The sequence below is a fragment of the Malaclemys terrapin genome, chromosome 9 (assembly GCF_027887155.1).
Source record: "Malaclemys terrapin pileata isolate rMalTer1 chromosome 9, rMalTer1.hap1, whole genome shotgun sequence".
In the NCBI taxonomy this organism is placed as follows: domain Eukaryota; kingdom Metazoa; phylum Chordata; order Testudines; family Emydidae; genus Malaclemys; species Malaclemys terrapin.
Window position 1 is genome coordinate 13,215,417 of NC_071513.1, and position 23,286 is coordinate 13,238,702.

General features: G+C 45.1%; 1 protein-coding gene across 2 annotated transcripts in view; it reads right to left on the bottom strand.

Annotated features, from left to right (window-relative positions):
• The window catches only part of TMEM255A (transmembrane protein 255A), a 58,323-nt gene extending 36,736 nt beyond the window's left edge, over positions 1-21,587 (bottom strand). Inside the window, exons 1-3 of one of the 2 annotated variants that reach the window (XM_054039004.1) lie at positions 21,383-21,587; positions 16,367-16,509; positions 4,261-4,323 (exon numbers count right to left, since the gene is read on the bottom strand). In XM_054039004.1, the coding sequence (XP_053894979.1) occupies positions 4,261-4,323; positions 16,367-16,509; positions 21,383-21,440 (264 nt within the window). In that variant the 5' untranslated portion in view covers positions 21,441-21,587. The remainder of the gene's footprint in view (positions 1-4,260; positions 4,324-16,366; positions 16,510-21,382) is intronic. The other variant, XM_054039003.1, reaches the window with a different exon arrangement.
• Between the last annotated feature and the right edge of the window lie 1,699 nt (positions 21,588-23,286).

Sequence of the window (23,286 nt, forward strand, 5' to 3'; positions counted from 1 at the left end):
ATAATTGTTTCTCTGCTGTTTAAACTTGCAGCCTGTCTGCTCTCTGTCTCCCTAAGTTTAAATCTCCCTCTCTGCTCCACCACCTGCTCCTCTTCCCCCATCCCCCAACCTCACTCCTCTACCACTGCCTTTCTCTCTCTCTCTCTCTCTTTTAATCCCTTCCCCCACGTGCTCACCACACTCCTGCTGCTGCCAAACCTCAATTGTATTACTGAAGTTTAGCATAAAACCCCATTGGTTACCCTTTTTCTCTCTAACACATCTCACATTTTACATTTAACCACTGTGACGTATTTTTACCTAGAGTTGTTGGTTATTTAACACATTTTACCCATAACTGTTAGTTGGTTATATGCTGCTGTGACACACCCTTTACATAGGAACTGTTAGCTACCTGTTACATTTATACTTCAGTGTTAATTGGTTACCAACTGTATTGTACTCCACTGTATTGTACCCCACTATTGAACCCCCCATCCTATTTACTAAAAGAAACCCCTCCTCAATTGTCTACCTTAACAAACCCCATACCCCTCACTATTAATTTTTCCCTGTTTTTGCATTTTCTTAATAAAAGTTTATTTTGCACCCCACCAGTGCAGTAGTTGTCCCCCAAGATCCCCTACCTGCTGGCAGGGTCAGGAGGACTTGCTGGGGTTCTCCAAGGATGTACATTGTTATCTCTCAAACCTCAGCTGACGGGATGGGAGAGGAAAGATGTTCATTCTTTAACAAAGGCTTCCTTTCTCCAAAGAATTAGTCAGGCATTGGAGTTAAATGGATATAAGCAAAAGGGAAACATAATTTTGAGAAGCCTGACTAAAAATCCCTTCCCTGCCCAACTTTTCCCTCTCATTGCTCTTGTGATACCATTTCACTATTTCTCCAAATACCACAGCCTTGCAGGCTACATAGGACCTGAATTTACAAACAAGAAGTAACTTTTTGTGAAAACGATTTGTTCAGGCCTTTCCTACATGACAAACAAGAAGGAAGAGAGAAAAAAGCGGGGCACAAGCCCATTTCCCCCCCTTTTTGCAGGTGTCACCTGAGGTGCATAAAGTGCTTTGAGATGCTGGTATGTGAGGTGCTACAGGGAAATCTTATGGCCATTACCCTGGTACCCTGCTTTCCTGAACATTAAGAGGTGAGGAGGAGGAAGACGGCAGGGAATTAATGTGTAGGTTTTCTGTTGTGAATAGGTACAATTGTGGGTTCAGGTAGTTCCCACATAAATACAGTTCTGTTCCAAGTTCCATCCTGACCTTCCACTCCGACACCTTTTCAGTTGCTCAAAACTTAAACTTTCTCAAAACAACTCCTGTGGGGCTCATGTTTTCCATGCTTCATCTCAGTTTACTTTTTTTTTTTTAAGTTTCAAGAAGTTCAGTACTGCAGATTGGAGTTATTCAGTGAAAGGAGTGGTCATTTCCCATACATTCCTCAGATAAGCTGCATTCACACTGCTAACAACAGAAGAAACAACAGTGTTTCAAGCTATGAGCATTTCGAATTGCAAGTGTGGAACATTCATGGCAAATTTCTCTAAATTTTCTCATGCATAATCACTTCTCATGCAAATCTAAACGGCTAAAGCACAAAATGAGTTACAGCTAGACATAAAAGGGAATAAGACGACATTCTATAAATACATTAAGATAAAAAGGAAGACAAGGAACATGTAGGTCCTCTAATTAGCAAGGAAAGAGAGCTAATAACTGATGACATCACAGAGGCTGAGGTGTTCAATGCTTATTTTGCTTCAGTCTTCACTGAAAAGGTAAATTGTGACCAAATGCATAACACAATTAATATTAACAACAGAGGGGAAGAATACAAGCCAAAATAGGGAAAGAACAGGTTAAAAATATTTAGATAAGTTAGATGTATTCAAGTCGGCAGGGCCTGATGAAATTCACCTTAGGGTACACAAGGAACTAGCTGAAGCAATCTCCGAACCGTTAGTGATTATCTTTGAGAACTCATGGAGGATGGGTGAGGGCCCAGAGAAGGGCAAGCCATCCCTATCTTTAAAAAGGGGAACAAACAGGACACAGGAAATTACAGACCAGTCAACCTGGAAAGATACTGGAACAAATGATTACAAAATCAATGTGTAAGCACCTAGAGGATAATAGGGTTATTAGTAATAACCAACATGGATTTGTCAAGAACTAATCATTACAAACCAACCTCATTTTCTTCTTTGACTGGGTTACTGGCCTAGTGGATAGGGGGATAACTGCAGACATCATATAGCCTGATTTTACTAAGGCTTTTGGCAGTTCCACTTGACATTCTCATAGGCAAACTCGGGAAATGGGTACCAGATGAAGTTACTATAAGGTGGGTGCACAAGTGTTTGAAAGATCATACTCAAAGAGTAGTTATCAATGGTTTACTGTCAAACTGGGAGGGTGTATCAAGTGTAGGGTGACCAGATGTCCCTATTTTATAGGGACAGTCCTGATATTTGGGGCTTTTTCTTATATAGGCGCCTATTACCCCCCACCCCCTGTCCCGATTTTTCACACTTGCTTTCTGTGGGCTCCAGCAGCAGTCAAGTCCTGGGTCTGGTACTATTCAATATTTTCATTAATGACTTGGGTAATGGAGTGGAGAGTACACTTATAAAATCTGCAGATGATACCAAGCTGGGAGGGGCTGCAATCACTTTGAAGAACAGGATGAGAATTCAAAATGACCTTGACAAATTACAGAATTGATCTGAAATCAACAAGATGAAATTCAATAAGGTCAAGTCTGAAGTATTCCAATTGGGAAGGAAAAACAAACAAACGTACAACCACAAAATGGGGAATAACTGGCTAGGCAGTAATAGTGCTGAAAAGGATTGGTGGGGCGGGTTATAGTGGATCACAGATTGAATATGAGTCAACAATGTGATGCAGTTGGAAAAAAAAAGGCTAATATTCTGGCGTCCTGTAACAGGGTTGGCTGCCTCCTGAGCTGCCCCTTGTGGCCAGAGGTCACTCTGCAGTGCCCTGCCCTTTCTTCAGTCCCCAGGTAATTCAAAGAATCCCCTCAAGGAGTCCCATTTATTTAGTCTCTAGGTGCACACTGGCCCTCCAGCCCACCCCTAGTTCAGTCTCTCTCTCCTGGTTGTCCAAAATAACGCAAAGCCTTTGAAAACAGAACTCAAACTCCCACAGGCTTCATCCCAGTTCCAGCTGGGCACAGCCCTTCCTCCCTGAGGGTCTGTCTGTCTGCTTCCCAGTACCGCCTGCCTGGAGTCTGTCCTTCTCCACAGGCTTTCGCAGCTGATGTCTTCCACTTGGTGACTCTGGGCCCTGCAGGAGCCTTCTACTACTCCCTGAAGTGTCTAAAGGCGTAACTGCAGTTTCCTAAGCTTGTCCCCCTTCGCTGCAACTTCCTGCTCCTTTTACACTGGAATCACCTGATTCCTCTCACCTGGTTCATTCTGTAAAGACTTAGGTCCATGGACAAACCACTCTGTTAATACCTGTAACAGGCATAGGCGCCGACTCCATGGGTGCTCCAGGGCTGGAGCACCCATGGGGAAAAATTGGTGGGTGCTCTACACCCACCGGCAGCTCCCCGCCCCACCGCCCAGCTCACCTCCGCCTCCTCCCCTGACTGTGCCGCGTGCCCGCTTTTCCCCCCTAGCTCCCAGCGCTTGCGCCGCAAAACAGCTGTTTCGCGTGGCTGGGAGGGAGGGGGGAGGAGGGGGAACGTGGCGTGCTTGGGGAAGAGGCAGAGGTGAGCTGGGCGGTGGGGATTTGGGGAAGGGGTTGGAATGGGGGTGGGGAATGGGTGGAGTCGGGGTGGGGCTGAGGGTGGCGCAAGCACCCATCAGTGCCAGGGAAAGTTGGTGCCTATGGTAACAGGAGTGTCATATGTAAGGCACCAGCAAAGCAGAAGTTTTACCTAAGGAAGGACTGCGGGTTCCAGACTTAAAGAGTATTTTCGGTTTATCTCTTTATTCTGGGTTTTTGGGCCAGAGCCTCAGCTGGTAACGTCAGGGCAACTCTACTGACCTCAATGGAGCGACAGTGAATTACAGCAGCTGAATAACTGTCCCTTTAAACTTAACTACAAATGAGACAAAGACATGGAAGTTCATTCATTACTGTTCAGCAAGTCTACAAAAATGTAAGGCTGACAAACGCACTACTCTAGTGCTAGGCAAACACATTCTAGCACTTTAAAAACAAGGTTTATTACTATTCTTTAGGTAATTTTTTAAATAAATTAGCTACACACAGATACTGAACTTACCATTTGTCTTTTGTTTTCTATCAAGTTTGATCCAATTATTCCAAGAAATGACCCAAAACCAAGCTGAAAAGCAACATATTGCAAATGTTTATATAGGGAAGATACCCAACATAGTTAGCATACACACAGAGTAGGGTTAGACCCAGAAGCAACAAAAAAATGCATTTCAAACACATTCCTCTTTGTACAAGAGGCCCAAACTTAAAATCTCATGCAGCTGAAGAAAATAAATGCAGGAATCACATTAGTGGTGTAATGCTTCTAATTCTTCCTACCTGAAACTGCTGAGTACACAATTTACATGGCAATAAAAATTACTTCAAGCATATAAAAATAAAAATATATATGTGTGTGTGTGTATCCCTATAGATAACATTTAGAAATGGGAAAATGGATGCAAGATGAGGATTTGTATTGCTGGTCTTCTTGGAAAAAGGTTGGCGCACTCAGGCCCCCCTCCAGCAAACATTTATGCATGCAAGTAACTTTACGTATGTAGAGTAGACCCCATGGAAATCAATGGGACAACGCAATAAATGTTTGCAAGATCTGGGTCTAAGTGTCTGTACCAAGGATCACCAAAATCTTAAGTTAAACAATGAGACTGTTAGTCATTAGAAGTAAATGTTTGTATTTATTGCACTGACATTCATATTAGCACTCGTTTAATTTCTTCCATTCCTGCCTCATTTAAAGGGGTGTCACAAGATGCTTTTGAGGACAATTAACAATAATCCTAAAGCAAACTATTAGAAAATAATTTCACTGCACTTCGTCAGCATAATATCTCAGTACAACAGATCCTACTGGGCCTGGTTTATATAGTCTGTTTATTAACCTACTGATGGAATGTTATTGATCCTCTTATTAAATCTGAAAACCCAACTGATCAGCTGTTGTAGGTTTTGAGGATTTTGGTCTAGATGCTGGTAGTAGCTACCCAAGAAATAAAACAGGGAAGAGTGTCCCTGAATGACCACGTTAGAATGATTCAAGGAACAGAGTCAAGTAGCTTGTGATCTACATTTTTCTGGAAAAGGAAAATTTGTTTTATACAATCTATATTAATAGAAATGTCCATGAAATTTAGCCAACACAAAGTGAATGAAAACAGATGTTTGCATTTAAATCCTTCCCTGCTTTGTTTGCAACCCAAATACTTCAGTATTATTGTGTAATGCAAAAGAACCAGAAAATGAAACTGACTGGTCTATATTCATTGTCCAAACTGAGCAAAAAGGACTCAAACAGCAAAACTCACAAAAATCAAATTACAGTTTTAAAATTATTTCAACACAGGAATCTATGGCATGATTAGCAACAAAGCTGTAGATATCACTTTTCGCCTGACAGCATTTAAGCAGCAGGGCAAGGTGGTTTGGTAGGTATCTAGAGCAGATATTAAAGAAAACTCTTGAATGTGTCTGTACAAAACTGACATGACCTACATTTAAAGAGAAATGTGCACTTGGCTGTAGAGAATAGCCACAAACCAAAAGGTGAAATGCAATAATAATTAAATCTGAAACGTATGAATGAGATCTGGGCAGGTGGAGCCAGGGCCGGCTCCAAGGTTTTTGCCGCTCCAAACAGCCAAAAAAAAAAAAAAGCCGCGATCGAGATCTGCGGCAGCTCTACCACCGCCGCTTCAGTCTTCGGCGGCAATTCGGCAGCTGGTCCTTCACTCCCAGAGGGAGAGAGGGACCTGCCGCCGAAGGTGCCACCCCTCTCCGTTGGCCGCCCCAAGCACCTGCTTGCTGGGCTGGTGTCTGGAGCCGGCCCTGGGTGGAGAAGTAACAGTGTCCATAGGTCTGTCCACCCAGTATAGCGGGGTGGACAGAAGAATACTTTATTTGTAATTACTAGACTTCATTCATCACCAAAGAGAAAGACAACTCAGTGAACCTGAGTTATACATTGGTGGCTACGTTCAGTGAGGGAAAGAACAAAACAACCAAAGCTGTGTTAGTACTGTAAGAAAGAGATGGTATTTAGGGTGGCATTGGAATCTGCTTTCACATCAAAAGAGTACATAGCTTCCCTGAATGGCCTTTTACGCATACATCTGGATGTAATATGAAGACATCTCAGAAAGCATTTTTCTATGTGTGGCCTCCACAAAAACAGTCACATTTCCAAACCCAGCTGTCCTACAGATCAAGTCTCATGATATTTGGTGGTGCTTTTTCTTTTTAAACTCCCAGCTCCTGGACTCGTGATCACATGATAATTTCAGCTTTCCTTAAACCAAACAAAAAGGTTTCTAGCCCTCAGTTGTGGAGAAAAGCTTGAAATTATGAAATCTGAAGTCTCTAAAACCCAAAGACAAATAGAAAGAACTCAAATTTATAACTTAAAAAAAAAATCATGGTTTTTAAGCCAAGCTTGTAATTTTTGGGGCCTGGCTCATGATTTTTGAATACATGGGGATGGCAATCTTGACTACACCCACCAAATACTCCCTTAAATATCTTTCACTCCAATTCTCTGCTCACACGTTAACTTGAATTTAAGGTACAAGAGGAAAAACACACCAACAAAAAGTCTTATCCCCAAAACATCATCATAAGAATCTGCTATCCAGAGCAATGTCATGCACAAGGCACACTGGCAAAAATAGGTAGGGTCCCTAGGAGACATCATGTAAAAAGGTAAGAACTTAGCTAGTTTTGCTAAACACTAAAATTAACCCCAGACATCTTGATGTTGATTTATGCATTTTATGAATGCATAACTACTAGCAAGAAAAGCGTAAAGTGTCAAGTAATAATTTCTGTGATTTCCCATTTTGATGGTGTTCTTCTGGAGCGGGGGCATATGAAATGTAACCATCTGAACAGTGGGAGGATGGTTTTGAAAGGGAAATACGGAAGCCTGTTCACTAAAATGCATTACAGGAAGGATAGTCCAGGACTTAAGGCACTCGCCTGGGACACAGGAGATCTGGATTCCATTCATTGCTCCGCCACAGACTTCCCATGTGACCTTGGGCATGTCACTTAGCCTCTCTGTGCCTCAGTTCTCCATCTGTAAAATAGTTCCCTACCTCAGAGGGGTGTTGTGAGGATAAATACATTAAAAGATTGTAAGGTGTTCAGACACTGTAGTGATGGGGGTCAGATAAGGTGCTACAGTAGTAATAATGAGTATGATAGATAAGAGATTTGCTCTCAGTTTGTGCTCTTATCTTATTCCCCTGTCATGATTTCTCTTCTCTTAGCACAAATAATTAATATTTTATTAGAGTAGCAAGAAACAACTGCACGCACCAGGTTCTTTTTTTATTGTTTGTTTTTGTTTTTCAGAACTGGTCATGCAACTTTTTACAGACATGCACATTTTTTTGGGGGGTGCTGCAGGGGTGTGAGGGCTCTGGCTGGGGGTGCAGACTCTGGGGTGGGGCCATGGATGAGGGGCTCAGGGCTGGGGCAGAGGATTGGCGTGCAGGGTATGAGGGTTCTGGGGTGGGGCTGGGGAAGAGGGGCTCAGGGCTGGGGCAGAGGATTGGGGTGCAGGGTGTGAGGGTTCTGGGGAGGGGCTGGGGATGAGGGGTTTGGGATGCAGGAGGGTGCTCAGGGGCTATGGCGGGGAGAGAGGACTCCCCCCAGCTCTCTCCCCCCACAGCAGAAGCACCTGGGCTCGGGGGGAGAGGCGCCTCTCCTCACCACGGTAGCTCTGGGGTTGGGGCTGCAGGATAGGTGCCCCTCCCCCAGCCCAGGCCGGGCCGCCCCAGCTGCAGCTGGGGCCGTGCCACTCTGGCCATGCCTGGGGCCACACCGCTCCAGCAGGTCTGGATGACCCATCCACAGCTGGGTCTGGGCCACTCCGGCCGTGCTTGGGGCCAGCCCGGGCCACACCGCAGCAGAGCTGGGGCCAGGGAGGGGCACCCCACGCTCCAGCAGGTTGGGAGCCAGGCTAGGTAGGGGCCAGGGGGATCGGCACCCCTCCCCTGGCTGTGGCAGGTCCCTGGGTGGGTTCCTTGAGCTCCTGCGCAGTGCTAAATAGACTACTGTGTGGCCACGCAGCTTACAGGCAACTTAGGGGGTGACTGCAGATAGTTTTAAACATGACAGAAGGAATCTGTCTTAAAAGGAGCCAATATGGACCTTCTTGCTACACATGCCAATGTTATCTCAAAAATTCGGGCATACATGAACCCAGAAGCAATAGAAGAACTGTTGGTCAGCAAGACGCAATCAGGAGAAAAGGCCTCGGGGAAAAGGAGGTTGTGAATTTTATCTAGATTAAGGCTGAACATAAGGGTGAACTGTCTCAAAGTGTTTTTTTTTTTTTAGCTAAAGTCACTAATTGGCCATGGCATCATATACTTGTTAAAGGGTGCAAAAAGAGTTAAGAATTTGAAGGTTCTTTGTCAGACCCTACCTGAACATGCTGGAGCATGCCAGAATGAGATGGTTTTCCCTAGGTCTGGCCACTTTGTAAGCAGACTGATCACATGCTTATGAATACTTTGTTACTGTGTTGGGTGTAGAGCAATTGTATAAAATAATCATTTGGACTTTGGACTTAAGAAAGGAATTTATGGCTAAATTAGTATCTGGCAATCTCCCATATTAATATTTCCATTATTAATTTCCATTATTAAAAATTCCAACAAAGGGTCCCCCCTCCAGACCCTTGGAACACTTGACCATGATAAGGAGAAGAAAGAAGAGGACACGGGAGGATACGTTCAGTGAGAGCCTGCAAGCCAGTGCTGCATTAGACTGGGAGCAGAGGGCCTGGAGGGTGAATATTGCAGAGGGAATGGACAGGGAAAGAGCAGACAGGAGAAAGCCCCAGGAGACACAGAGGGAGATGCACCAGGACATAATGGGGCTTCTCCAGAAGCAAGCACAGATGCTGCAGAGTCTTGATGACCTACAGGTCCAACAATCACAGGCTTGCCTCCCTTTGCAGTCATAGGAGAACTCCATTTGAGCATCTCCCTACCCATCCAGCCCCCAACATTCCACATGGCATCATGGGCTACAACCCTACCCTTACTCCTCCACACTGCGGGCCAGTAAAGAGGACACTGCTTTACATACACTGACCTGTAAGAGCCACGGTTGCTGTATGTGTAGCCAATATGAACTGAACTGGACAGGAGTGCTCTTTCCTCTTGTTAAGTTCTGTTAATTTATTTCACAAGTTTTTATTCTATTTGTTTTTTAATTGCACGTTGGAATTTTGCACTGGTTTTGATATGCAATAAAATCTATTTTTTGGTAAATAATTCATCTTTATTACTTCACAGCATATGCTGCAAAATGCCAAGCGCTACTGAAAGCGCCCACAACTTGTTATTGTATAGGGTGCCAGAACTCTCAGAATCAGTGACAAACACAGAGTAATAATTATGAATATACAAGCACTGCAAAATTAATAGGTGCATTACCAGACAGGATAATATTCATAAATGTACACCAAGCACCACACAATTCCTAACAGCCCCCAGAACTGCAGGGCCAGGCAGAGCACAGTTCACCACACCACATTACTGCAGCTGACAGTCAAAAAGCTCTTTCAAGATCTCCTCAGCTGCATAGCTGCATGTTGAGCTCTCCTAATAGCCCTGGTGTCTGGCTATGCAAACTCACCAGGTAGCTGCTCCACCTCAGCCCTCCACCCTGGCAGTAACTTTTACCCCTTTGCCTCACAGATACTGGGCAGGATACAACATGAAGCTATAACCATTTGGATATTTTTCTCACTGAGATCCACTCTGGTGAGTAAACAACGCCAGCGCCCCTTCAATCTACCAAACACACATTCAACTGTCATTCTGCACCTGCTGAGCCGGTAGGCGAATCTTTCCTCGGTGCTGTTGAGGTGGCTGGTGTACGGCTTCATGTGCCAGGGGAGCAAGGGGTAGGCAGGGCTCCTCAGGGTCCTTATTGGCATTTCAACATCCCCAATGGTAATCTGCTGGTCGGGAAAGAATGTCCCTGCTCACAGCTTTCTGAACAGTCTTGTGCTCTTAAAGATGCGAGTATCTTCCCTGACCAGCCCACACTGATGTTGGTGAAGCATCCCTGATGACTAAGGCTAAGATTTTGTCATGGATATTTTTAGTAAAAGTCACAGATAGGTCACAGACAAAAAAGAAAAATTCACGGAAGCCGTGACCTGTCTGTGACTTTTACTAAAAATATACCTGACAAAATGGGGATCTGCGGGTCCCCACACCACCTGAAGCGGGGCAGCTGGGCAGGGGCTAGGAGCCGCATGCAGCTGCTGGCGTACCACTGCTACCGGGAGCTGCAGGGGTTCCCCCCGCTGCCCAGGGCGGATGGAATCTGCGGCGGTTCCCCTGCCACGGTCAGGAGCTGCAGTGTTCCTCTGCCGCCCGGGGGCTCAGGAGTTCCGTGACTTCCGCAACCTCCGTGACTAAATTGTAGCCTTACCGATGACCCACCAACCCTTGCATAACCACAGAAAAGTAGCCCTTCCTGTTGAGGTACTCTGTGGCAAGGTGGGCTGGTGCCAAAACAGATGGCAGACATATCCCTATTGCCAGGCCGCAGTTCAGGAACCCCGTTCCTGCAAATCCATCTACTATGTCCTGCACTTTAATGGCCCCCCACACTTGCATGGCAACAGCCCCCATTGTGGATTTCCCACTGACTAGTAGCAATCCAGCACTGCCAGCTTTCGCCGAGTTACCGTCACTCTTCTTAACTGTCAGTGCAGCTGTCATTCTGGTGTCCCTGCGCTGGAGGGCTGGGGTGAGCTCGGCACACAGATCCAGGAATGTGGCCTTTTGCATCTGAAAGTTTTGCAGCCACAGCTTGTCATCCCAAACTTGCCTTACAATGCGATCCCACAAGTCAGTGCTTGTTTCTTGGGCCCAGATGCAATGCTCAACTGTCTGCAACTTCTCCGTGAATGCCACCAATAACCTTGAATTGGTTTTCACCGTGTCCCACAACAAACTGTCCTCCACAAAATCATCACGTCCCCCACTGCTCTGCTTCTTCTTGTGGCTTTGCAAATACCAGGGGATCATTCGTCCTGTGTTTGCAACGTTGCTGACAGTAGTGCAGAGCTGTGCAGGCTCCATGCGTCTGTCAGGATGGCAGACAGTGAGAAGTGCCACACAAAAATGATGGGATAGGGATGGCATTAGGGTGACCAGATGAGAGGAAGAAAATATCAGGACACATGAGGGAGTGGGGGGGCGGTGTCCGCCAATGGAGCAAAAAAAAAAAAAAGCCGGCAGAGCGAAATATCGGGACAAATTGCATCCCGACCAAAGATCAGTCAGGATGCGGGACAAATACTTAAATATCGGGACGTCTGGTCACCCTAGATGGCATTATGGGATAGAGAAAGTTGCATGATGGGAATGTGACCTCTTGTTCCCAGTCTCCTCTGTGTGAGTTGTTTCTGTCCCACAATGCATTGCCAAAATTTCCCAAAACACAGTGCCCTGGATCATAGCAAGTTGCACACTGGGTTGCCTACCCACGGTGCACTGCACTGTGCATTGACACAAGCACTCCTGGTGAGCATGCACAGTGTCCACTCAAGAAGCCAAGTGTGCACATGCATGAGCGATATCCTTACTGCAGCAATCAGAGTTTGTAGTGTAGACATGGCCTCAGATTCTCTTCCCAAATTCGAATCCATTTTCAATCACTAACTGTGGTATGTAACGTAACGGTGCAGACCCACCGCCACGGTGCCTCCTGCTGGTCATGCTGGGAATTAGCTCTCTTGGACCAGCAGGGTGCCTTTTACTAGTGGTGTCTCACCCGCCGTTATCTCCACTTTCTCCACCGTCTCCACCATCTGGACCCACATCGCTCCCGGATCGCGGTGTCCTCTTTGGGACACACTCCTCTGGCTGTGCCCCAGCCCGCTGTCTCCCCCGTTTCGGGAGACAGGCAGTCCTCAGTCCCTCTAGACTAGCCCCTGGCTTCCGGAACAAACTGCAGTCTGGATTTAGGCCACTCTCCTCACTGGCAAGTGGGGGGGAGGAAACCCAGGCCTGCCCACTACTCTGCATCCCAGCCCAGTGCTGCTATAGCTGGCAGCCACTTACTGCCCCTCCTCCTATTCCCGCTTCCCACTTTCCCTGGGCCACTTCCCCCGTAGCCCTAGCACGTTCCCTGTCCTTGCTTCAGGGCCTCAGTCTGGCCATGGTCAGCCAAGAGCTCCCCTATTTCTCCGCTACCCTACCCAGCACTGCAGTATCTCCAGTGCTCCTCGGCAGACAGTTCTTCCCCCTTGCCCTCCAGGGAAACACTGCCTTTGCTCTGCTGAGCAGCCCTTTATATATTGGCTGGGACTTTTCAGTTTGGAAAAGAGATGACTAAGGGGAGATATGATAGAGGTCTATAAAATCATGATTGGCGTGTAGAAGGTAAATAAGGAAGTGTTATTTACTCCTTCTCATAACACAATAAGTGGGGGGTCACCAAATGAAATTAATAAGCAGCAGGTTTAAAACAAACAAAAGGAAGTATTTCTTCCCACAATGCACAGTCAGTCTGTGGAACTCTTTGCCAGAGGATGTTGTGAAGGCCAAGACTATAACAGCATTAAAAAAAGAACAAGATAATTCATGGAGGATAGGTCCATCCGTGGCTTAGCCAGGATGGGCAGGGATGCAAAACCATGCTCTGAAGTATCCCTAGCCTCTGTTTGCCAGAACCTGGGACTGACAACAGGGGATGGATCACTTGATGATTACCTCTTCTGTTCATTCTCTCTGAAGCACCTGGCACTGGCCACTGTCGGAAGACAGGATACTGGGCTAGATGGACCATTAGTCTGACCCAGTACGGCCATTCTTATGTTCTTAATTTCAGGCACATACTGAAGTCTCACTGAAGTCAATGAGGCTTAAGCACATGCATAAATGCTGTGTTGAACCAGGGCCTATAAACATAAAAGCAATTATAATGGGTGGCTGTGCTTTATTTTTCATATCTGAAGTTATGTCAATAATAACACTTCTACCAGTAGATCTCCAAGTGCTGTACAAAGGAGTAGCATTATCCTCACGTTACACAAAGGGAAACTGAGGCACAGAGAGCAGGCGTGTCTTGCCCAAGGTCACTAAGCAGGCCAGTGGCAGAACTGGGAACAGAACCCAGGTTTGCTGAGTCCCAGTCCAGTGCTCTATCCAATAGGCCACACTGCCTCCTGTGAATGCACAAATTAGGCATTCAAACTGGAACGGGTGCAGAGAAGGGCGACTAAGATGATCAGAGGAATGGAAAACCTGTCGTATGAAAGGAGACTAGAGGAGCTTGGGTTGTTTAGTCTGACAAAGCGAAGGCTGAGGGGGGATATGATTGCTATCTTTAAATATATCAGAGGGATAAATACAAGGGAGGGAGAGGAATTATTCCAGCTTAGTACTAATGTGGACACGAGAACGAATGGATATAAACTGGCCATGGGGAAGTTCAGGCTTGAAATTAGACGAAGGTTTCTGACCATCAGAGGGGTGAAATATTGGAATGGCCTTCCGAGGGAAACGGTGGGGGCGACGGACCTGTCTGGTTTTAAGATTAAGTTAGATAAGTTTATGGAGGGAATGGTTTAGTGGTAAAACATAGTAGCCAAGGAATACCAAGCAATGGTAGGTAAATAGTATAATGGCTAACAGGGGTCAGGCTGGAGACTCTTGCCTACATGCTCGGGGTTTTACTGATTGCCATATTTGGGGTCGGGAAGGAATTTTCCTCCAGGGTAGATTGGCTGAGCCTCTGGAGGTTTTTCGCCTTCCTCCGCAGCATGGGGCAGGGATCACTAGCAGGAGGGTCTCTGCCAATTGAAGTCACTAAAACACAGGATTGGGGACTTCAACACAGAGTCCAGGGAAGGGGTAGGGACGGTTTTGTGGCCTGCAGCATGCAGGGGGTCAGACCAGATAATCATAATGGTCCCTTCTGACCTTAAAGTCTATGAGTCTATGAGTCTATGAGGCATTCCCAGCAAATAACCCACACAGCCCTCAGTGTCACAAAGGTTAGGCATCCCGCACTACAGCATGACTTTGTGTTGTGTTACCTATATCTCCAAGGCCGGATCCTCAGCTTGCGTAAACGGGCAGGGAAGTCAGTGGACCTATGCAGATTTACGCCGGCTGAGGATCTGGCCCCAGTCCCTTCTGTTTCCCACGTTAACAGTAAAAAGCAACACAGGGTACATTTTTATTAAAATTCCCACTAAAAGAACAAAAGCCCAAGAAAGTAATAATTTGATTCAGACAAACATCAATTTACACAGTTCTTCATCAGCCACCTTGGTAAACTCTGTTTGCACAGAACAGACAAAATAAAGGAAAGAAAGAAACGAGTACTAAGCAAATCAGTTACTAGAAATACTGTCGACACTGTAGAATAGTGTAAACTCTATTATTACTAACTTCAAACAACATGTAGGACTCCACACAAATTAACTAAGTAGGTGAGAGATGACATATAAAGAGCAGTTTTCTTTTAAACAAGACATTGCAATCAGGACACCTGGGTTCCATCTCAGAACTGTTACAGTTCTGCTGCATGACCTAAGACAAATCACTTAACCTCTTTATGCTTCAGTTGCTAATCTATACAATAAGTATTACTTACTCATAGTCTATAGGCTCTTTGAGATTATTGGATTAAAAGTGCTAAATATTATTAATAGGTCTCTGTTTAACAACGACTTACAACAGAAACAACTCTACCTTTGATCTTTGCACAGATCTCCCAGGGACATCAATGGGACTCAGAGTAGAATGTGACCGAATGAGTCCCTTATGGAAAAAAAATCCAGACAGAGCCAAACACTCGCCTGTTTTCAGAAAAACACTAATTGTTAACTCAATGGTTTGGGGTTTTCCTCTTCTGCCGTGACAGGGGCATTGAATGATCTGCACTTCTGCATGTTCTATTGTAATTCAAATGTGTGAACAAGACTTTCCCAGGCTGCTACAATCAGAATGAAGCCATTCCTCTGGAGCTAGAGAAGCTAGCTTCTTCGGGAAGTCTCATAGCATGTGCATTCCTTCCAGCAGTCTCTTCGAAGGAATCAGGAGAAACTCCAGAGTGTTGTGAAACCCTGGCTATTTTAAGTATGTACTGGATAACCCAGCAACAGATTACAATGTTCTCATATGCAGAAAGGTAGGTGAGGTCACTGCACATTTCCATCCAGCTGATTAACAAACTAACAGGCAGGGATGCAATCTGAAACGTCAGGTGGCCCTGCCTGCTATGCTGAGTATGTTAATTAAATCAGTGCCCTCAAGAAACTGAGTGCCAATGGGAACAGTGAAGGGGTTTTTTTGCTGATGGAGACATTTTTTCATTGGAGGTACAAACTCTATTGAGATTAACAACACTCCTCGTATAAGCCAGACAGCTGTAAAAAGGTAACAACTTTCAATCGCTAGCAATCAGGTCTGGTTTCCAACCAGTGAACTTCAAGGTGTTTAGGCGCCAAAATCATATTCCCATCACTAAATAAATGGTTTATACTCTATGAATGACTTTCAAGAGGTTAAACATCCCTCTATGATGGAATCTTATTTTCCCATTTTCATTTTAAAATAGAAATTGGCACGCTAACTGTTTTGACATCCCTTGTCAAATCTAGCACTAATTTCTTTCCTTTCTTCAGCTGTTCCAAGTTTTTTCCAGTCTGGGGCTGTGATCCTGTAAACTACTTTGAATGTAACTTTATGCACAATTAGTCCCACTGAGCTCATGTGTGTAATGTTTTGCGCCTTGATTTCCCAACTGTTTTTGGCATCTCTCTCTTATTCCACACTGGATGAATCAGACTTATGCAAACTAAAAATGTTTTACAACAAACCATATGTCAGCCAAAAATCACATTTATCTTGAGAATTTGGAGCGTATAGATCAATGTATTGTTATTGCCCAAGTCTAATTGGAGAAGACCGCAACTTGACTGGATGGGATTTTCACATGGACATGAGGTGGCATATGCGAAATAATAATACATAATAAATGGCAATAAAGTAGCTGAGCAGATGTTAGTATTTAGGAGCGGGTCACCCTTTTATAACATTTGCAGCATTACAAACGACTTTGTAGGCAATAAGTTTTCTAGACCTACCTACGAGTTCTATACTTACAATAACCCCAGGGTAATAACCTCCAACAGTCACATTTTGGGTTCTTGTTGTAGCAGCTAGGCCCACCGTAAGAATTAATACTGACACAATGAGGAGAGTCACAGTTACGTAGAGGGAATTTCTTTTTCTTCTATTGAATGACCCTAAAAACACACATACACAATAGAATTCGCTAATTCCATCTGGGGACAGCAACCATTTCCCAAAGTCCCCCTCCCACCATCACATGGTGCCAAAGCTTGATTTTCTCTCTGACAATGTAATATTCAGCTCTTTTTTATTTCGGTCAGCCATTTCTCGCTTTAGCTGAATATATAAATCACTGTCTGGAATTAAGTTATATCTATCACTGTCCGGATATATAGGGACGGATCTCAGCTGGTGGAAATCTGCATAGCTCATTTGCCTTCAGTGGATTTATGCTGATTTGCACCAGATCTAGCCCTTAATGTCTGTGACAATTCAACTAACAAGGAATATTATTTTATTACTAGTACATGTATTAAATACATTCTTATTTAGTCTATTTGTTTTAGTCAAATTAAACAGCCACCATCCACTTTAAAAGGTTATCTCATCACATGATAATAAATACAGGCATCCAATCTTTTACGTAAATGGGCATTAGTAACAACCATTTTTCCTCATCCCATGGCATAAATATTAAACTATAATTAAGCTGCAGGTATTTTTAGATGCTGTTTGTAAAATGAATTTGTGGATTATTAAAATGTATATAAACTGCATATAAATACTTAAGATTATGGACTAGATTTTTAAAAAGGAAGTTTAAATATGTATAGGTTGCCTGAAAGCGTGTAAATATAAAGTAATGATTCCATTAGCCAGCGGGAAAACCAGTTGTGATGTTCACACACTATTTTAACCCTGTTTATTCAATGTATATTTTGCAAAGTTTAAATCACTTTGCTAATCAATCCTTCTGATTACATTTTATAAATTATGTAAACAGAGCTGAGTACAAGTCGAGTCCTGCTGGCAGGATAATATATTTCCCTTGCCTGGCTTTCTGGATCACGAGTGCTCTTGGGAGCCATCGGGGTGATTCTAAATCTGAGTTATGCGAAGTCTATGGTTCTTAGACTCACCCAAACAGCAACTTCTAAACATTCTAAGGCCTTCCCCAATAGTCTCCATCTGGTATTATAAAGAAGCAGCCCAGAGGAGCTGCTAAATCTGCAGGGAGAAGAAAGGACCAGTCTAACAGAGGAGAATCCCACACTCAAAGCTCCCGAGACAGAGACAAAGGAGAGAAGTGCTGGTCCAGATTCCCCCACACCTTAAAAACAGTGAAACTTATACAGCAACCAGCCTTATGAGACAGCCTTCTGTTCTGAGGCCATATTCCCCAGGCACACCAGCTGTAATCCCAATTTGCCTTTCTTTCTGGTTTACACACAGATTTTGTATCGATATAACTATGTAGGTTAGGGGTATGATTTGTTAGCTAGTTATATTGGTAGAACCCTGACTGTGGGTGCAGTTTTAGCAATATAAAGGTGCCTTTTAACAGTACAGCTTATTCCCCTTCCCATACAGGAATACCAGTAAAAAACACCTTTATACTAGGAAAACTGCATGCACACAAGAGGGATTGTACTGCTTGAACTCTGCCAATACAGTGAAAGTGGAACACCTTGTGTTTGTAGACAAACCCTTAAGAAGGCCACCTCCATTAAGCAACCAGTTTTCTGTAGGTCTCTTGAATGGTCACTGACCAGTACATTGCATTTCACTGCGTATTAAGAAACTCTTTAAGGTGTATTATAGAAACTCTCCCTCTCTGCACACACTGACATCAGGGCAGCCTGATCAATGTCCCATTGCATCAGATGACATCGCTGTACCACACACTTCAACCTCTTGTTGAACAGCCACTGGGATCACACAATCTTGTAACCTCTACTTGTGCAAGTATTTCTGACTCCCATTGATTTCATTGGGACTGCATATCTAAATAAGGTTTATTCATGTGAGTAAGAGTTGTAGGAGCAAGGAATAATACCAGTAATATTCCGGTTCCAGGCTGATTGAATTAACTTTAGCTGCAGACGTCATGGTCAGTTATCATGAGGAGCGACAGCCAGCCAGCTACAAATATTTGGCCCTTAGCTCTGCATACCCCTCGTCAGTTATTTTTCCTGTAGTTTCACCATTCCTCCCGCTGACATCGCCCGCCCCATCCCGAGCCATCAACTTCAGCAAACTCCTTTAACTTTTTTAAAGCACAGTCTGAAAGTGCAGCTAGGGAAAAGTTCCATTTCAGAACTAACACAATTTGCTACTGTGGTAGGGGGACGAGTTCCGCTCCAGGATGGATGCTCCATCCTCCTTTGTTAACGTTATTGATTTGTTTTCTATTTCTGATACCCTGTGAAAAAATGCCTTGAAAGATTGGCAAAAACTCAGGGAAATAATGCCTCATGAGATAATAGCATGAGACTGGGGAGACCATCTCTAGTACAAGTGCTTACCCAGGCTAACGCTAACTAACAAAGAACAGGTACAAAACTGCTTATAAAAGGAAAAAAAAAAAAAAGATTTCAAACAGCTTCCCCTAAAGCCACTTCCTTCAAAGATTGTCAAAGTGGCTCCTAATATCCAGGCCAGATCTTATCACCAGGCCCTGGCTTTTACTGGCTACAGGATGAAATTAGTATGCGTGTGTATAGATGACTAAGTATTTTTCTGTTTTGTATTTTGCTAAATGTGCCAAATAAGTTAACAATGCAAAATATGCCCTGCTAAAGCATTTAAAATCAGTTGACTCTTAAGGAGAAAGTTTTCTTTGTATTTACTGCCTGACAAATACTAAAATGTAGCTTTCCCTAATGCTCCATTGTTTGTATTTTATTTATTAAATCCCAATTTAATTATTTTTATAAATGTACATTCCAGATGGATACCTTAAATTCTCAAAGACTTACAGGTTTAACTTAGCCAAATGGGCAGAGCTTGTGGAAAGAAAAGTAAAAAAAAAAAGTCATCAACTCTTTTATAAAGAATAACTTAAATTAGTCCTGCATTTTGTCTCATACAGAGTTGCTGTATTAACCAACTTTAATCAACGGTTAATACGCAAGCTAGTTTGAATGTACACTTGAAGTGGTTTATCTATAAAATAGCATACAAGTGGGGTTTGAATGCATGCTTAATTGTTTTGGGAAGGAGAACGGAGAAGTTAGAGATCAGTGCTGTTTGTGTTTGTGTTGTATGTTTTGCTAACATATTTAAAATGTGTCTGTCCTTCAAAAAGATCATCCATTTTAAACCTTAGGAGCGTCCTGTTATTCACAACTCTTTAGTATATAACACACATTCCCCACTGGAAGAAACAAGCCAACACCAGTTTCTTAGGTTACTGTTAAAAGTCTAGGGTAGTTTATCTTTATTTATATTGTCATGTGTATATCCTTAGACCATTGACTAAAAACTAAAATGATTATCAGAAGCGGAGAAGATGGCACACAATGAGCACATATTTAACACTGATTCCTTGGTCATTAAGCGTTTTTACCATTCATTTCCTGTATTTAAAATTGTACTAGTGGTTTTGTGCAATTATTTAATTGAACGTACTTGGATTTGTAATCACCGCATTAAAGCATATCTTCCTCTAAAACAAGGAAGAGGCATGAAATATGTATTTATTTGTCATGATTCTCGTAAGGATAAATTCAATACATTGAAAAAATATCTTTCAAAACAGCCAAACGGCCCCATGAATGCATACGGCCAAAAGTGATACCTAGGGGAGGCGGGATGTCTAGTGTGGGCCAGCTTATTGGACGAAAAGGGGACGGAAAAAGATAAGAGTTATTATCTGGCTCAGGCTCACAATATCTCTAGCGCAAGCTACTTTTACGGCCGTAAGACACTGTCGACTACCTTGTATCCTGAGCTGTGACTCCGGCACAAACACCCTTTCAAACAAACCTCACCCAAAACAGTGTTGATACATTCAGTGGCTCCCAAGAACAAGTCTACAGCATTCCCCAACACTGCAGCACCTGCCCCAGAATTAGTGCTTTATTAAAGCATAAAGCAAGAGCAGGTAGCGTTCATGATACATAAAAAGGCTGAAAAACACATTAGCTTCGTGCTCCCCCACCGAATGAGGGAGATAAGGGGGAAAGTTCTTGGAGAGAGGCTATGAATTCTGCAACATTTCCTGAAATGCTGCTCCAATTGCAAAGGGGAAGCTACTTAATCATACGGTGTTTGTTGTAAACCTGCACTGTCGTGTGTTAGACACCATATTTAGCTGAAAATGGATTTCAGAGTCAGGCTTGAGCATCAAATGATTAAACTTCCGCTTACAAATGAGCAGATTTAAAAACAACCCTATGTAGGCGCTACCAATGGGCAGGAGGGATGGCAGGTAAGCACCAGCGTAAACAGAAGCCATTGCTTGCAAAAAGCTTTGCAAAATGTGGCCCGGAACAAGCAGTTTAGAGGCATCACCGAGGCAGGCCAGCCTTTTCACTTGGAGAAAAAGACGAGTGGAACCACTCGCTGCCGGCTCGTGCTGTCACTTGCGTGTCTGTGCCAGGGGCAGGAGGCTTGGGCCCCGCTGCATTGGTGTGTGCACAGAAGTGTCAATGAAATGCCAGCCACCAACGGAACGGCCCCCGGCCGGATCGCACCGCAAGGCGCGGTAACTCCGCTGCCGGCCGGCGATTTGCACCGCGGAGCAGGAGCAGCAGGCCCCGCGCCTCTCGCTCGGCATCAATTCAAGCCGATTCGCTTGCCGGAGCGGGGCCTTGCAGGTGGAAACGGGGGGCGGCTGCGGGGAGCTGAGCGAGCCGCCTTTGCCCCGGCTGCCCTCAGACCTGCCAGCTTCCCCCAAGGCGCCCGGGGAGGGGCGCCGCCTGCCTGGCCAGGGGACCCGCCAGCCGGCCCTGGGGCAGGGGGAGCGGGGCTGGACGTGCCCGCCCCGGGGCAGGCAGCTGCCTGCAATCCCGCCTCACCCGAGCCCGGCCCGGCTGCACTTACCCGCGGAGTCAGGCAGGGGGACGGCGCTGGAGCGCTGCTGAGTCAGGGACTGGCGCATGGTGCCGGCTGCCAGCCGGGCCCCGGGGGCGAGCGAGCGAGCGAGCGCCTAGAAGGCAGGAGCGCGGCGCCTCCTCCCCGGCCGTCTGCGCCCAGCAGCGGCCGCGTCCCCCAGCGCAGCCCGCCTGGCCATGCCCGGGCCAGCTGCTCTGGAGGCGGCCGCCGGCGCCTGCGCAAGGGTTCCCCTGCCCAGCTCGGCGGGGAGCCCGCTCCCCACCGCAGGAGGAGCCCCGGGGGTGCCAGCCCCGTGTCTCCCCCCCATGGGCCAGCAGCAGCCGCGGGCGTCAGACCGGCTGGGCGAGTGCGGGAGAAGGGGGCAGCCGGAGAACCATTAACAAGCCCAATAACAGCAATGGCTAGTTCAGTGCAGTGCCACCTTGCAGCGATGCCCAGTGGCCTCTGCACGGAGCCCGGCCCGGATCCCATCCCGTTAGCGGGGACAGGTTGTTTCCAAAGAGTTCTTCCATTTGCAGGTCATCCCTGCACGGTTCAGTCCTGCTGATCCCCAAAGCTCTGGGGTGTTCAGTGCTGGCTCCAGCCAGCGCTGCAGATGGGTCAGTGGCAAAGTTAGCCTCCAGGGCTGGGTTCTGATGCCGCAGCTCACACCCATGTGGTTTAGGGGTATTGGAGAGAGCTGAGTTTTTTTTAAACTAATTGCAGAGATGAGCAAAAAAGTGTGGCATTCAGCTCCCAATACTTTCTTCCCCAAAGTTCAGGGTACTTGCCCTGTTTCCAATGGTTGGTGTTTTTCTACATGTCTGAGCTCCTGGAGTCATGTGATTAGGTGAGACTCTGAGCTTTTATTAAAAAATTAGTTGAGTTTCTAACCCCCAAGGCTGCAGAGAAAAGCTTGAAAGTGGGGGCCCAAAAAGCTCAAAATCCAGAAGGCAAATAAAGAGAACTTCAACTTCATTGTTCAAAATCTTGGGGGGGAGGGGCTGACTCATGATTTTTGCATCCTTGGGGTTGGTAACACTGTTTGGATCCAGAGTTTTTCATTTGGATCCCATCCTGAACCTCTAGAATTTAAACTGGACTAGGACAGCTTTAAAGAGAAGAGGAAACATTCAGATTTCGCATATTAAACTGGTTCTATGTAAAACTTGGCTGTTTCCTTTAGCGAGGGCTGGTGCAAAGTCTACCCAGGTTCCATCCATTTGTGATTACACCCACCAAATTCCACTCTGAGTTTCATTTTCAAACAAATCTCAAAGCAAATCTTTCTCTAAATCCAAGGCTTCTGCTGGTTTTGTGTCAAAACCACGCAAGGAATCACTAGTGTCAATATAAAACCATACATTGTCCCAGTCTGGCTTGAAAGGTTTGGGAGCTTCAGCAAAGCTGCTAGCAAACCTGGTCTGAGTTTCATATTCATACATAAGACACAAAACCAATCATGTTTTATAGGATTTGTGTTTTATCTTGATTGTTTCTCACAGCTGTGTAGTAAAATAATGATATCTGAACTGCTGAGTGTTCACTAGGTTTCTCGGTCTTCCCCCCCATCAATTTATTTCACACCAATGGCCCATATGCCCACCTTGCAAATGTTATCTTCATTTTTTTCTGCTGGTTGTAGAGGCCAATCCTGTAAATCCTCTCACTAATGCATTCTTACAGGATCTGGCCCTTAGGTCCTAACCCTGTAAATTAACTATATGCAGGCAGACTCCATTGAAAGTCAAAGCAAACGCTCTCTCTGAGTCCAATGGAATAGATCAAGCCTGGAGACACAAGGAATAATATCCCTACGTCTCTGAGAACTTACCCCTGTAGATTGGGCAGTTGGGGACGTGGCTCATTATCTGCTAAAAATACAAAGTTTATTTACAAAAAAACATGGATTG